The following is a 14,290-nucleotide window of genomic DNA, read 5'->3' as shown; positions in this document are numbered from 1 at the left end:
CCAAGGGAACCTACGAGACAAGGGAGCTCAGGGACTCCAGAAAGGTCTATGGTTAGTAACTTTAATGGGACAGAGAGAGCTAAAGGGAGTGGAACCAGACTCATGTTAGACACACATCTGCTGAGACCCTTGTCTCTTTGAGACCTTGTTGGGGTTGGAAAGAGGGATAGAGGAGGTGAAGAGAGAGAGATATGATAGACAGAGTTGTAGCAGCTGGAGTCTGGAAAGTCCACAGCAGCGGGCTGTCAGAGATCCAGAGGAACCTACGGGACAAGGGAGCTCAGGGACTCTCGAAAGGTCTATGGTTAGCAACTTTAATGGGACAGGCATACACAGGAGAGAGAGGGAAAGACAGGATCCCAGTGTGTCAGTCTAGGCCTATAGCAGCATAACTAAGAACTGGTCCAAGCCTGATCCAGCTCTAACTATAAGCTTTATCAAAAAGGAAAGTTTGAAGCCGACTCTTAAAAGTAGAGAAGGTGTCTGCCTCCTGGACCCTGACTGGTAGATGATTCCAAAGGAGAGGGGCCTGATAACTGAAGGCTCTACCTCCCATACTACTTTTAGAGACTTTACGTATGACGTGCAGGCCTGCATGCTGGGAGCGTAGTGTTCAATCGTCTTGTCTCACCTCCTTCGTCTCGTCCTCGGTCAGGTGACGGCGGTGGATTGGCCGTTCGAGGAGGAGGACAGCGAGTGTCCCACCAAAGAGAAGCAGCGCAGCATCATGAACTACCTGGAGGAGAACCACTTCGATCTGGTCATCAACCTCTCCATGAGGAACAGCGGAGGCCGCAGACTCTCCTCCTTCGTCACTAAAGGGTACCGGACGAGACGCATGGCCATCGACTACTCTGTGCCGCTCATCATCGACATCAAGTGCACCAAGCTCTTTGTGCAGGTCGGACACGCTGCTCTGTTTATGCTCTAAGCTTCAAGTTGTATAAAATAAAATACCTAACATGAGTGATTGTGCTTTCATCAGGCTCTGCGTCAGATCGGCAGCAAGCCACCAGTGAAGACTCACATCGACAGCATGGCGTCTCAGACTCTTGTTCGTCTGCCGGGTGAGTCACTGATTTGTTTTTCTGACTCATTATTCTGTTGGATGGAGAAAAGACATGACACCACAGAAGACCTTTTAAATGAAGATAAATGAAGGACTCAGGCTTTGAAGGGCTTCAGTTTGAGCCTGATAATAAGAGGCTTTTGGCATTGAAGCAAGTTTTAGAGCAGGGAACTCACTCAAGTCACTGCCATCCGGCTTGGGTACAGAAACCCAGGATTTGGGGATTTAATTGAACGTGCATTTCAGTTCCTAACAGCGACATAAATCTTTCAGGGTTGAACCTCCAGTAAGAATTATGCCGTCCACAGTGAGTGTTTCTGATCTGCCAGGACCTGCTGTGTCGGCGTAACATGACGTCATGTGTAGGCTTGGGCATCGTTTGGATTTTAACGATTCCGATTCTGATTCTCTATTTCGATTCCTGTTCTAAAAGATTCTCGATTCTAATTCTTTGCGGTGCAGGTCAACAGGTCACAGCTTATTTCACAGGATCATTTTCTCATTTGAAAATCCCTTTCCACAGGCAACTTTTATTTCTTCACATTGCCAGTTGACTTGATAAAGTTTAGTTTGTTTAGAGTTTAAATTTTTCAACCTGGTACCAAGATGGGATCAATGTATTAGTTAAATGGTCCCTTGCAGGGGGGGTGTACTTTGGGTTTATTTTTTTTATTTTTTTATTTTTTTTTAAAGTTATGTTTTTGGCCTTTTTGCCTTTATTAGATAGTACATCTGAAGAGAGACAGGAAATGTGGGGAGTAGAGAGTGGGGGAAGACATGCAGGAAATGGTCGACTGGCCGGGAATCGAACCGGCGACCCCTGCGACGAGGACTGCAGCCTCTGTACATGGGGTGCTTAGACCGCTAGGCCACCAGCAACCCTACTTTGGGTTTATTGAATGGATCATATCCCTGCAAAGACAAAAACAAACATAAGATATCTTTAGTACATTTAACTTATAAACAGAGCATGAGAGCAATGTGCAGTAAATACACACAAACACTTTAGCACATGTCCTGTAATGAAACACATGTAGTCTATGGCGATCAATGAAATCATCTCTTACATGCTTAAAAATGATGGCAATTTGATAATAGAATAATGCAACCACAGATGTACAGCACTTCACTTTCTTAGTGCAACCAAGTAACAATGATGGACAGCTCTCATCTCAGCTTTCTCTTTTCTCCAAAAATATAAAATGAGCTAAGTAAAAAACAAAAGAGACAGCGAAGGTCGTTCTAGCGGAGCACGCCAGGCGGAGTAATACAAACTAGTGCGGGCATTTAGGAACTGAACAAAAGAATCAAAATTCAAACATCTTCTTAATGGTTCTGGAACCAGTTCCTATTTGGAACCGGTTCTCGGTGCCCAGCCCTAGTCATGTGTGATGTAGCATGTCAACAAAGTCCTGAGTAGAGGATCACTGCAGACCGCAACAAACAATCCAAATTCATCCAGGAATATCTTCCTGGATGAATTTGCAATATGCATCATAATGCAAGTCTGGTGTTCTGCTTTCTGCTGCATGCTCTGCAGAGAGCGGTGTAAACTGTGTATCCAGAGACACGCTCTGCAGAAAGAATAATGTGATGAAGGCGTCCATTTATAGTTTTGTGTCTCTCATGTTCTGTAAAAAGATCTTTATTTTAAGTGCATCTTAATAAATCTGTCTTTCATGCTCGATGTTCAGGTCTTATCGATGTGCACGTTCACCTGCGGGAGCCTGGAGCCACTCACAAGGAGGACTTCTCCTCGGGGACAGCAGCTGCTCTGGCGGGAGGAGTCACCATGGTGTGTGCGATGCCCAACACGTCGCCCGCCATCACCGACGCCAGCACCCTGACGCTGGTGCAGAAGGTACGCCTGTCGCCATGTTTGTTTCTGACCGTCACACCGTGTCGCTCTGGTTTCTGAGTTGAACGTGAGTCTAATGTGTGATGTGTGAATCCTCAGCTGGCTAAAGCAGGCTGCCGCTGCGACTACGCTCTGTATCTGGGAGCTGCTTCAGACAACGCTGCCATCCTGCCGTCCATCGCTAGCCAGGCGGCCGGGCTGAAGATGTACCTGAACGACACGTACTCCACGCTGAAGATGGACAACGTCTCGCTCTGGATGGAGGTCTGCTGAGTCACACTTTGTAGCTCAGAGGTTGAGCTTGCAGATCATCTCTCTGCATCCCATCATGCAACACTAACTGGTTCTGTTTCTGTCTGCAGCACTTTGAGAAGTGGCCAAAGCAGATGCCGATTGTCGCTCACGCCGAGAAGCAGACGGTCGCTGCGATCCTGATGGTGGCTCAGCTCTACCAGCGGCCGGTCCACATCTGCCACATCGCCAAGAAGGAGGAGGTAAAAACACAGAGGATGTCATCTGCATGTTTTCAGAACTGTTGGAGAAGCTGGTGCACAAGTATGCAGAGCTACGACTCCTGCAAGACACACTAACTCCTCCTTTTTTCCAGATCCTGATCATCCGGGCCGCTAAGCAGAAAGGCATCCAGGTGACGTGCGAGGTGGCGCCTCATCACCTCTTCCTCTGTGAGGACAACGTGGCAGACATCGGAGACGGGCGAGCGCAGGTTCGACCCATGCTGGGGTCGCGGGAGGACATGGAGTCTCTGTGGGAAAACCTGGACATCATCGACTGCTTCGCCACAGATCACGGTCAGCAATCTGAGACGATCTGTCTTTTGTATTTATTGATACACTTTCATGTTTTTATAAAAGCTTGGGGATCATGAAGAGAATAGAAATAACACCTTTAAAGGTCACTTCTGCTTGAGGGAAGGACGCATTAATCTCTTTAAAGTCAGCTGTTGTCCAAAGAGAGTCACAAGAAGGTGTTGTCATCCTCCTCTGCAACAAAAAAGTTCCTTCATCACGTTTAGCAAAGGTTTCTTCTTAGAGAGTCTCAATGACAAAGTCAGCTTACACACTCTGTTTCATCAGAGAACCACAGAAACCGGTCTAAAGGATCCACCTGTCACCTGAATGGAGGGTTAACTCATGATGTGTTTTGCTCTCTGTGTCCTCAGCTCCTCACTCTGTGGAGGAGAAGAGCGCAGAACGTCCTCCTCCAGGTTACCCCGGTCTGGAGACGATGCTGCCGCTGCTGCTCACCGCCGTCAGTGACGGACGCCTCACTCTGGATGACATCATCAGGCGTCTATATGACAACCCACGCAGGATCTTTAACCTGCCTGTACAGGAGAACACCTACGTGGAGGTACACACACACACACACACACACACACACACACACACACACAGACACAGACACAGACACAGACACAGACACAGACACACAAACACAAACACAAACACAAACACACACACACACACACACACACACACACACACACACACACACACAGACACAGACACACCTAGACACAGATAGACACACACACACACACACACACAGACAAAGACAGACACACAGACACACACACACACACACAGACAAAGACAAAGACAGACACACACACACACACACAGACAAAGACAGACACACACAGACACAGACACAAACAGACACACACAGACACAGACAGACACACACAGACACAGACACACACACACACACAGACACACACAGACACACACACACACACAGACACACACACACACACAGACACAGACACACCTAGACACAGACAGACACACACACACACACACACACGGACACAGACAGACAGACACACAGACACACACACACACACACACACACACACACACACACACACAGACACACACACACACACAGACACACAGACAGACACACAGACACACAGACACACAGACACACACACAGACACACAGACAGACAGACAGACAGACAGACAGACAGACAGACAGACAGACACACAGACACACAGACACACACACAGACACACACACAGACACACAGACAGACACACACACAGACAGACACACACACACACAGACAGACACACACACAATGACAGACAGACAGACAGACACACACACACACACACACACACACACACACACAGACACACACACACACACACAGACACACAATGACAGACAGGTGATCAAACACTTCTGTCTTTTATACTAAATCACTTGTGTCCATGTATATCAGGTGGACCTGGAGCAGGAGTGGGTGATTCCTCAGGCCATGCAGTTCACAAAGTCCAAGTGGACTCCTTTCCAGGGTCTGAAGGTGAAGGGGAAAGTCCTCCGCGTGGTTCTGAGAGGAGAGGTGGCCTACATCGACGGCCAGGTGAGCAAACAGACACACACCTGATCCGATGAGTCTGATGAAGTGTGTTCTTTTCTAGTCTGCAGCTCATGATATCTGATGTTCTGGTTTCTAAAAAACGTCTGTCTCCCCTCCTCCTCCTCTCAGGTGTTGGTTCCTCCAGGTTACGGTGAAGATGTGAAGACCTGGCCCGCTGCCGTCCATCCTTCTGAAGTGGTTAAAGAATGTCCGATGGTAATCAAAACGGATGAATTAGTATCATTAAAGAAGGAAACTTTGATACAAAATGAAACACCTCATTCTGAGTTTGTCTAATCTCTTCTGTTTGTATTTCAGACTCCAGAGCACCCTCGTCCCACTCCTCCCAGGGAAGGCCCGGTCCGCACACGAGCACCCAGCCCCCGACGCTCAGCAGGAGAGGGCAGATACCTGCTGCCACCGCGCATCCACCGCTCCTCTGATCCAGGTCTACCTCCAGGTACTACAACTCCCAGGATGCTTCTGTTCTCCTGTGCAGAAACAGCTTGAGAGTGACCAATTAAGTTGATTTATTATCAGATTTATGTAAAGAAAACTTCAGAACATGTGCAGGTGTGGCAGAAAGCAGCAAATGTCTTACAGTTTATGAAAAACAGACCAAGAGGACGATGAAAAGGTGGAACCACACCATCAAAACTACTGAACTATCAGGGCTCACTTCTGAAAAGGAGCAGATTTTGAGTAAAACTGAAAAATAAAACTCAACTCATTTTTATTTCTAGAGCAGCTTTCATACATTCAAGCATGCTGCCCAAAGTGCTTCACAAGAAATCCAGAGACAGAAAACAAGATACAGAACAGGTAAAATGTTAGAAGACTAAAACAAGATAGAGGGAGGTGATATAAAATACTTAAAAATAAAATAGAATTATTACAATAAAATAATAAAAGTAAAATCATATATATATCATAAAAATAAATAAAATAAATTAAGATAAATACCAGAGGAACTAAATAAAATTGATACAATTAAATCAAAAAAATAAAATCAGGAAAAATATGAGAAAAACAAAATAAAAGCATTGCAATAAAATCAATAAAACTAAATCAGATTAATACCTGACTAATATAATAAAATTAAATCAATAAAATAAAATAATATCAGATAAATACCAAACACATACAACAAAATCAATTTTAAAAAAAATCAGATAAATACCAGAAAAATAGAATAAATTGAAAACAATGATTTCAAAACAATAAAATCAATAAAGATAATATCAGATAAATATCAGGAAAATAAAATAAAATCTGATAAAAACCAGAATAATACATTAAAATCGTTACAATAAAATCAATAAAATAAAGTCTGAAAAATTTGAGAAAAACAAAATAAAAGCATTGCAATAAAATCAATAAAACTAAATCAGATTAATACCTGACTAATATAATGAAATAAAAACAATTAAATCAATAAAATAAAATAATATCAGGTAAATATCAGGAAAATAAAATTTTGAAAATTAAATAAAATCAGATGAATACCAGAAAAATTGAATACATTGAAAACAATGATATAAAAACAATAAAATTAATAAAAATAATATCAAGAAAATAAAATAAAATCTGATAAATACCAGAATAATACATTAAAATCATTACAATAAAATCAATAAAATAAAGTCTGAAAAATATGAGAAAAACAAAATAAAAGCATTGCAATAAAATCAATAAAACTAAATCAGATTAATACCTGACAAATATAATAAAATTAAAACAATTAAATCAAATGAATTAAATAATATCAGATAAATATCAGGAAAATACAATTTTGAAAATTAAATAAAATCAAAAATAGAATAAAATGAAAACAATGATATCAAAACAATAAAATCAATAAAAATAATATCAGGAAAATAAAATAAAATCTGATAAATACCAGAATAATACATTAAAATCTATACAATAAAATCAATAAACTAAAGAAAAATAAAATAAGTGTAAAATAACACAAAATAAAATCTAAGAATGATGCCAAAATAATGGTTATAATGCAGTCCAGGACTACAAAGAAATTACTCAGGATTAAAAGCCATTTTAAAAAGGTCAGCCTTTAGTTTACTTAAAAAAAAAAAGGGACCTCCTTCAGTCTGTTCCATCAAATGAGAACTCGTCTTCATGTCTGTAAACCTGGATGTGGGTCTATGTGAGAGTCTCTCTTTTATAAACTGACTCTTCTGTTTAGTTGTGTCTAACGTCATCCCGTCCCCTTGCTCTCTGCAGAGATGGTCATGCTCCCACCGAGCGGTGTCATTGACGGTTACAGCCACCCTCCTCCTCTGTCCAGGCTGCTCTCCCCTCAGTCAGGACCGGGTCCACTACCTGTTGGACCGGTGCCCCACGTCCAGACCTCTCCTCTGCTGCACCCTCTGGTGGGCCAGCACATCCTGTCCGTGAGGCAGTTCAGCAAAGAGCAGATGTCTCACCTCTTTAACGTCGCTCACAATCTGCGTCTGATGGTTCAGAAGGAGCGAGGCCTGGACATCCTGAAGGTAAGTCTCCTGGTGAACACTTTAAAATCTAATCCTCCTCGAGCCTAGCTAAAGAACTGATCCCTTATTTGTTTCCTGTCCAGGGTAAAGTGATGGCGTCCATGTTCTACGAGGTCAGCACTCGCACCAGCAGCTCCTTCGCGGCCGCCATGCAGCGTCTGGGCGGCTCGGTCGTCCACTTCAGCGAGGCCACCTCGTCCGCACAGAAGGGAGAGTCTCTGGCCGACTCCGTCCAGACCATGAGCGCCTACGCAGACGTCCTGGTGCTGAGACACCCCACACCTGGAGCTGTAGAGGTGGGTCCAACTTAGTCTTGGTTGGTCTGGTTTATTTTGGAAGATAAGGGACTTTCTTATGAAGCTTTAACGTCACCCACTGATGCTTTAAAACAACTGATACAACATTAATGTCCGTCACACCTGCTCCTACGTTCTTGTGCTGATCTCCCCTCAGTTTCTATATCCTGTTGCTCTATAAAAGTCAGTTCATGACTCAGTCTGTGGATCCAAAAACTTTACCTTCCACACCTGTCTCCCACTAACAGAATCAGGAGCTCTGAAGACTTTGACTTAAGCTTCTTTTTAAGAGTTAGACCAAAAAACTAAGGTCCATTTTTAATCTTTAGTTGGGAAATTTCAAAAACAGAAATTTTGGTGCTGTTATCTGAATGTATAAAAACCCTCTGGTGCCCCCTAGTGGTGGAAATACACAACAAAACAATGTTGCCTGTTAGAAATTGAACAAAACCCTCGTTTAAAAGCTCTATCTGGCGTCTATGATTGTTTTATGTAAACATAGGTGACTCTAGGTCTTTAGTTTTGATTCCTGCTGTAATTAAATATTGTCTCTGTGTCTCAGAGTGCGTCTCGTCCCTGCCGTAAGCCGGTGATCAATGCTGGAGATGGCGTCGGGGAGCATCCAACGCAAGCTCTGCTGGACGTCTTCACCATCAGGGAGGAGCTGGGGACGGTCAACGGCATGACGGTGAGACATGGGAACACTTAATTAAATCTGCAGTATCCATAAAACCAGTATCCTTCTTAGCTCCGCCTCTTCCTCTTCCTCATCATCACTCTGTCTCAAATTTAACCGACTCTGAATCTGTTCTTCGTTCAGATAACTATGGTCGGGGATCTGAAACACGGTCGCACGGTCCATTCCCTCGCCAAGCTGCTGACTCAGTACCGCATCACGCTGCGCTACGTGGCTCCCAAGAACCTCCACATGCCGGCAGAGATCATCGACTACGTGGCCTCAAAGGGAATCAAGCAGGTTGGGACTGAACTCTTCAACAGTTTTTAAATGAATGTGACGTGACAATGATTTTACAAAGTAAATTTAGAGTAGACTCAAGACTAAATCAGAGTGTGTGTTCTTGTCTTTCTGCAGGAGGAGTTTGACAGCATCGAGGAGGCTCTGCCTGAGACCGACGTCCTCTACGTGACGAGGATCCAGAAGGAGAGGTTCGCCACTGAGGACGAGTACACAGCTGTGAGTGAACTCTGCCTTCTGATTATAACTGTAGTCATAACACTGCTTTACAGATGTTATTCTACATTTATTAAAAAGGTCTAATCACAATAAATCCACTTGTTGTTTACAGTCCTGGATGCATCAAAAGTTACTCAATTCCCCCCAGACAGAATCCAGATATTCTGTTTCCTGGGAGGAAAATTCATAAAAAGGGTTATTTGCAGAGTTACTACAACCTCTCCTGTAGGAGTTTAGAGGTGTAGTGGTCTATGAAGGTGTAGTAGTGCATGTCAGGGTTTAAACTGAGCTTCAATTGACATTCCAAGTATGTGTAGAATATTCTAAAATCAAAAACAAAAGTTGAAACCATCAGAGTAAGTTTAGTTTTTCATCAAAAGTTCTCAGGATAAAAAAAGCAGTCGTCTTTCGTCTGTGTCTTTCACTGACTCAGCGTCATGTGTCTGTCTTTCTTCCTCAGTGTTTCGGTCAGTTCATCCTCACTCCTCACATCATGACCGTGGCCAAGAAGAAGATGGTGGTGATGCATCCGCTGCCCAGAGTCAATGAGATCAGGTAAAAACACCCAGAACCAGGATCAGTTTCTGTTTTCAAAGGATCAGCTGATGCTCGCTGGTTTTATACTGATTTTAAAAAAGGAATAAAAACATGAATGATAATGATAATAATACTATAATAAACTAATAGATGCTATTTATATAGCACTTTTAAATACAGGTGCAGTGCTTCCCAATGGACGAAAAAAGCAAGTTGAAATGTGGGGAAAAAACAAACAAACTAAAAAGCATACAATCATATAAAACAGACAATAAAATCACAGAAAAATAGCTTCTCTGTAAAAATGTGTCAATCAATCAATCAATCTTTATTTGTAGAACTCCAAATCACAACAAACGTTATCTCAAGACGCTTTTACAAACATAGGAGGTCTAGACCACTCTGTCAAATTATGAACAGAGACCCAACACCAAGACAGGATAAGACTCAGTCTGACCCCACCTTAATCCATCATGAGCATTGCACATCGCAGTATTTAGCTAGTTACAGTGGAGAGGACAAACTTCCTTTAACAGGCAGAAACCTCCAGCAGAACCAGACTCATGTCCTCATCAGACACATCTGCTGAGACCGTGTTGGAGAGAGGGATAGAGGGAGATGAAGAGAGAGAGAGATGATAGTGGGGAGACGGATAGTAGTAGTTGTAGCAGCTGGAGTCTGGCACGTCCACAGCAGCAGAGATCCAGAGGAACCTACGAGACAAGGGAGCTCAGGGACTCCAGGAAGGTCTAAGAAAAGAGAGAAGAGAGGGAGACCAGAAGAAAGAAAAAGAGGAGAATAAATAGTGAAGGACTGACAGAAGGAAAGGACGGGATAAGAAAAGGAGACATAAAGGATCAAGAAACAAAGAACAAAGAGGGAAAGAAAAGAAGGAAGAGAGAAGAAGAGAGAGAAGTGAAGTGAAGAAAGAAAGACGGAATGAAAGGAAAAAGGAATGAAAGAAAGAAAGAAAGAAGAAAGGCAGGAATGAAAGAAAGAAAGGGATAGAAGAGAAAGAGAGAAAGAAAGAAAGAAAAGAGAGGATGAAAGAAAGAAAAAGAAAAGAGGATGAAAGAAAGAAAGAAATGAGAGGATGAAAGAAAGAAAGAAAAGAGAGGATGAAAGAAAGAAAGAAAGAAAGAAAAGAGAGGATGAAAGAAAGAAAGAAATAAAGAAAAGAGAGGATGAAAGAAAGAAAGAAAGAAAAGAGAGGATGAAAGAAAGAAAAAGAAAGAAAGAAAAGAGAGGATGAAAGAAAGAAAGAAAGAAAAAGAAAAGAAAAAGGAATGAAAGAAAGAATGAAGAAAGGAAGGAATGAAAGAAAGAAAGAAAGAAAGAAAAGAGAGGATGAAAGAAAGAAAAAGAATAGAAAGAATGAATAACAGACCCATATAAAGGAATCTACAGCAGAGATCCAGAGGAACCTACGAGACAAGGGAGCTCAGGGACTCCAGAAAGGTCTATGGTTAGTAACTTTAATGGGACAGGCAGAGTTAAAGTAAGTGATGAGGGGGGGTTGGGGGGAAGTGGGTGTGCTAGGATCCCAGTGTGTCAGTGCGCCGGTTCCCCCCGGCAGTCTAAGCCTATAGCAGCATAACTAAGACCTGGTCCAAGCCTGATCCAGCTCTCACTATAAGCTTTATCAAAAAGGAAAGTTTGAAGCCTACTCTTAAAAGTGGAGAGGGTGTCTGCCTCCCGGACCCTGACTGGAAGATGATTCCAATGTAATGAAATATAACATTTCAAAAGAGGTTTTAAAATCCATTAAACCTCCTTTATTCTCTGTGTTTGGATCTAATCTCATATTGTTCCCTCTCTCTGTTTTGCTCTCAGTGTGGAAGTGGACACCGACCCCAGAGCTGCTTATTTCCGCCAGGCAGAGAACGGCATGTACATCCGTATGGCCCTGCTGGCCACCGTACTTGGGAGATAGATCTGCAGAATCACACACACACACACACTTATAGAGTAATAATAAGAGTTTAGACACCAGCATTCTCTCTCCTGAAATCTGCCTTTTCCTGTCTTTAAAGGGACGTTAGTAAAGTTCAGTCAAGCATTAGAATAAGTCACTGTTGTATCATGATGCTGCTGTCCCTCACGTTACCAGACCTCTCCTTCTATACATATCTTTAGAACACACCGTCAACCTTTCCGTCTGTCGTTGATCAAACTGAAGGTGGAGTAGAGAGGTGTGCAGTGTGACGGAGCGATTAATGAAATGAAATCTTTAGGGACCTTCGGTGACGTTGGATCACTGTAATCAAGCTGCTGTCACGGTTTCCCTCACGCACTGAGCTGCAGGTCGAATCAAAGGGACGATTTCTGATCTATAAAAGGGAGAGAGCGACCTCCAGCAGCATGGTGTAAGGGATCACTGTATTATCATTACATGTTTCACATACCGTTAAGAAACATCTACTGTTGTCTCCTGTGACATTCCTTTTTACCTACATGTGTAGCATTATCTCAGAGAGGATACTATCACACAGCTCATGTTATATCCTGATGGTGGAGGCCGACGCTGTTACTGTCACTCATTTCTTCTTGTTACTGTAGAAGTGAAGAAGCAGACGTTTCTGTCTGGGAATTATTGGTGAATGACTTTGTATTATTTTATTTGTATTGTGGAGATAAATGATAAATAAAAGACACTTTTTTCCCTTTTGCAGTTAACATTGTTTTTTTATTCTAACCACATGCAGCAACACATCACTTAAAGGTGACATATCATGCAAAATGGACTTTTTAATGGTTCTCTACCTGAAATATGTGTCCCTGTCTACAAACCCCCCGAGAATGAAAAGAATCCATTCTGCCCCTGTTCTGATTTCTCCACCTTTCTGTAAATGTGTGTGAAACCAGCCGTTTCAGACTTCAGTGTTTTTGTTACGTAACAACAATATCCGGTCTGTCACGGAGTCAGAGCTCGGAGCTTGTTCAGCCCATAGACTTTATAAATTACAACTCAACCCCTCCTCCGTTTTTCATTCCCTGCACAAATGTGTGCTAACAAGGAGCTTAGGAGGGAGGCATGCTAGTTGTAGGCTGTCTTAATAAACACAAAGGTCGGTTTTACTCCCCACGTCTGCAGATTTGAAGATCTAGTGGATGATTTTTATTTATCATGGATAAGTGCTAGCGCTAGTTAGCATAGCTACATAGCTACATGTTCATAGCTGTGTACCAAGACACACGTCGACATACTGACAAATAAAACAACAAGTAACACAGAATCTGTGACCAATCCTTCAGAAAAGGTCCCGCTGCCTTTCTGGTAGAGGTCGGTTTTACTCCCCACGTCTGCAGATTTGAAGATCTAGTGGATGATTTTTATTTATCATGGATAAGTGCTAGCGCTAGTTAGCATAGCCACATAGCTACATGTTCGTAGCTGTGTACCAAGACACACGTCGACATACTGATAAATAAAACAACAAGAAACACTAAATCTGTGATCAATCCTTCAGAAAGGTCCTGCTACAGGCGCCTCTCCGTCAGGATCAGATTCTGGATCAGATTCAGAGGGTTGAAGTAACGTGATCTCTGAGCAGCCGTGTATATTCAGCCAACATGTAAACATTAGATCAACGTGCTGGACAGCCGACGCACATCCACTTCCTGAGGGGGCGTGGTCAGAGGGAAAACAGAGTGTTCTGAGGAGGACTGAAGAAGAGGGTTTTTCAGGCAGACCAAAATCTGATTTCAAAGTGTTTTTTTGAGCATAAACTTTAAAGACATGTTTTGGGGACCTCTTAGACCAATATATATTGATGAAAAAAGCGTGATATGTCACCTTTAAAGCTCCTGTGAGTGACTTTATGTTAGTGTCGATTCTGTTGTCATGGATGAAGCGGTACATCTGAGGTCTTCCCTTATTTTGTCCTCTACATGTTTAAATAGTGTTTTCTGACAACAACAAAAAATCCTGCTTACTTTTAAGAGCTAAATGTATCACTCACTTAATATTTTCTGTTGAAAAATAATGCCTGTTTTTTAGTGATCTGTACATCTCATCCGACACTCACAGAAGTTAAAGGTATTAAATTACCATAAAGAAATTGTCAGTCTTGTACGGAAGACGATTAGTGCCACTGAAATAAACTGGGTTTTTTTTGAAGGTGTAATACATTTTTTAAATTCTGAATATAAAGTCAGAAGTCTGTTTTTAATTTCAGAATTAAAAAAACACCTTAAAATAAATATGAATATTTTTTAATTGGCTCTCATCCTCTTCTGTAGTCTTGTCATTGAGGCCCTAGTTTGCTTTTTGTAGGTCATTAAAAGGCATAAATATACATTTCAGTCCATTTCATAATCAGACAAAAACTCTCTACAGGACCTTGAAATTGTTTAAAAATTCTAAATAGTTGATTGTTGATTATGATGCCAGGTTCGGGAGCTCTATCTTTGGCATTCATTTATTCCCTG

At 42.3% G+C, this 14,290-nt stretch overlaps 1 protein-coding gene across 1 annotated transcript in view; it reads left to right on the top strand.

Moving 5' to 3' along the window:
- The window catches only part of cad (carbamoyl-phosphate synthetase 2, aspartate transcarbamylase, and dihydroorotase), a 30,725-nt gene extending 18,190 nt beyond the window's left edge, over window positions 1-12,535 (top strand). Inside the window, exons 27-43 of the mRNA XM_034699942.1 lie at window positions 656-901; window positions 986-1,067; window positions 2,764-2,930; window positions 3,027-3,191; window positions 3,290-3,421; window positions 3,535-3,736; window positions 4,108-4,298; window positions 5,181-5,321; window positions 5,448-5,534; window positions 5,637-5,778; window positions 7,563-7,831; window positions 7,915-8,127; window positions 8,690-8,815; window positions 8,948-9,103; window positions 9,221-9,322; window positions 9,783-9,877; window positions 11,693-12,535. Coding sequence (XP_034555833.1) covers window positions 656-901; window positions 986-1,067; window positions 2,764-2,930; window positions 3,027-3,191; window positions 3,290-3,421; window positions 3,535-3,736; window positions 4,108-4,298; window positions 5,181-5,321; window positions 5,448-5,534; window positions 5,637-5,778; window positions 7,563-7,831; window positions 7,915-8,127; window positions 8,690-8,815; window positions 8,948-9,103; window positions 9,221-9,322; window positions 9,783-9,877; window positions 11,693-11,792 — 2,616 coding nt within the window. The 3' untranslated portion in view covers window positions 11,793-12,535. The remainder of the gene's footprint in view (window positions 1-655; window positions 902-985; window positions 1,068-2,763; window positions 2,931-3,026; window positions 3,192-3,289; window positions 3,422-3,534; window positions 3,737-4,107; window positions 4,299-5,180; window positions 5,322-5,447; window positions 5,535-5,636; window positions 5,779-7,562; window positions 7,832-7,914; window positions 8,128-8,689; window positions 8,816-8,947; window positions 9,104-9,220; window positions 9,323-9,782; window positions 9,878-11,692) is intronic.
- The last annotated feature ends 1,755 nt before the right edge of the window (window positions 12,536-14,290 follow it).

Source organism: Notolabrus celidotus, chromosome 13 (genome assembly GCF_009762535.1).
Source record: "Notolabrus celidotus isolate fNotCel1 chromosome 13, fNotCel1.pri, whole genome shotgun sequence".
NCBI classification, from domain to species: domain Eukaryota; kingdom Metazoa; phylum Chordata; class Actinopteri; order Labriformes; family Labridae; genus Notolabrus; species Notolabrus celidotus.
The sequence above is the reverse complement of the archived record's forward strand: the minus strand, read 5'-3'. Positions and strand labels throughout refer to the sequence as shown.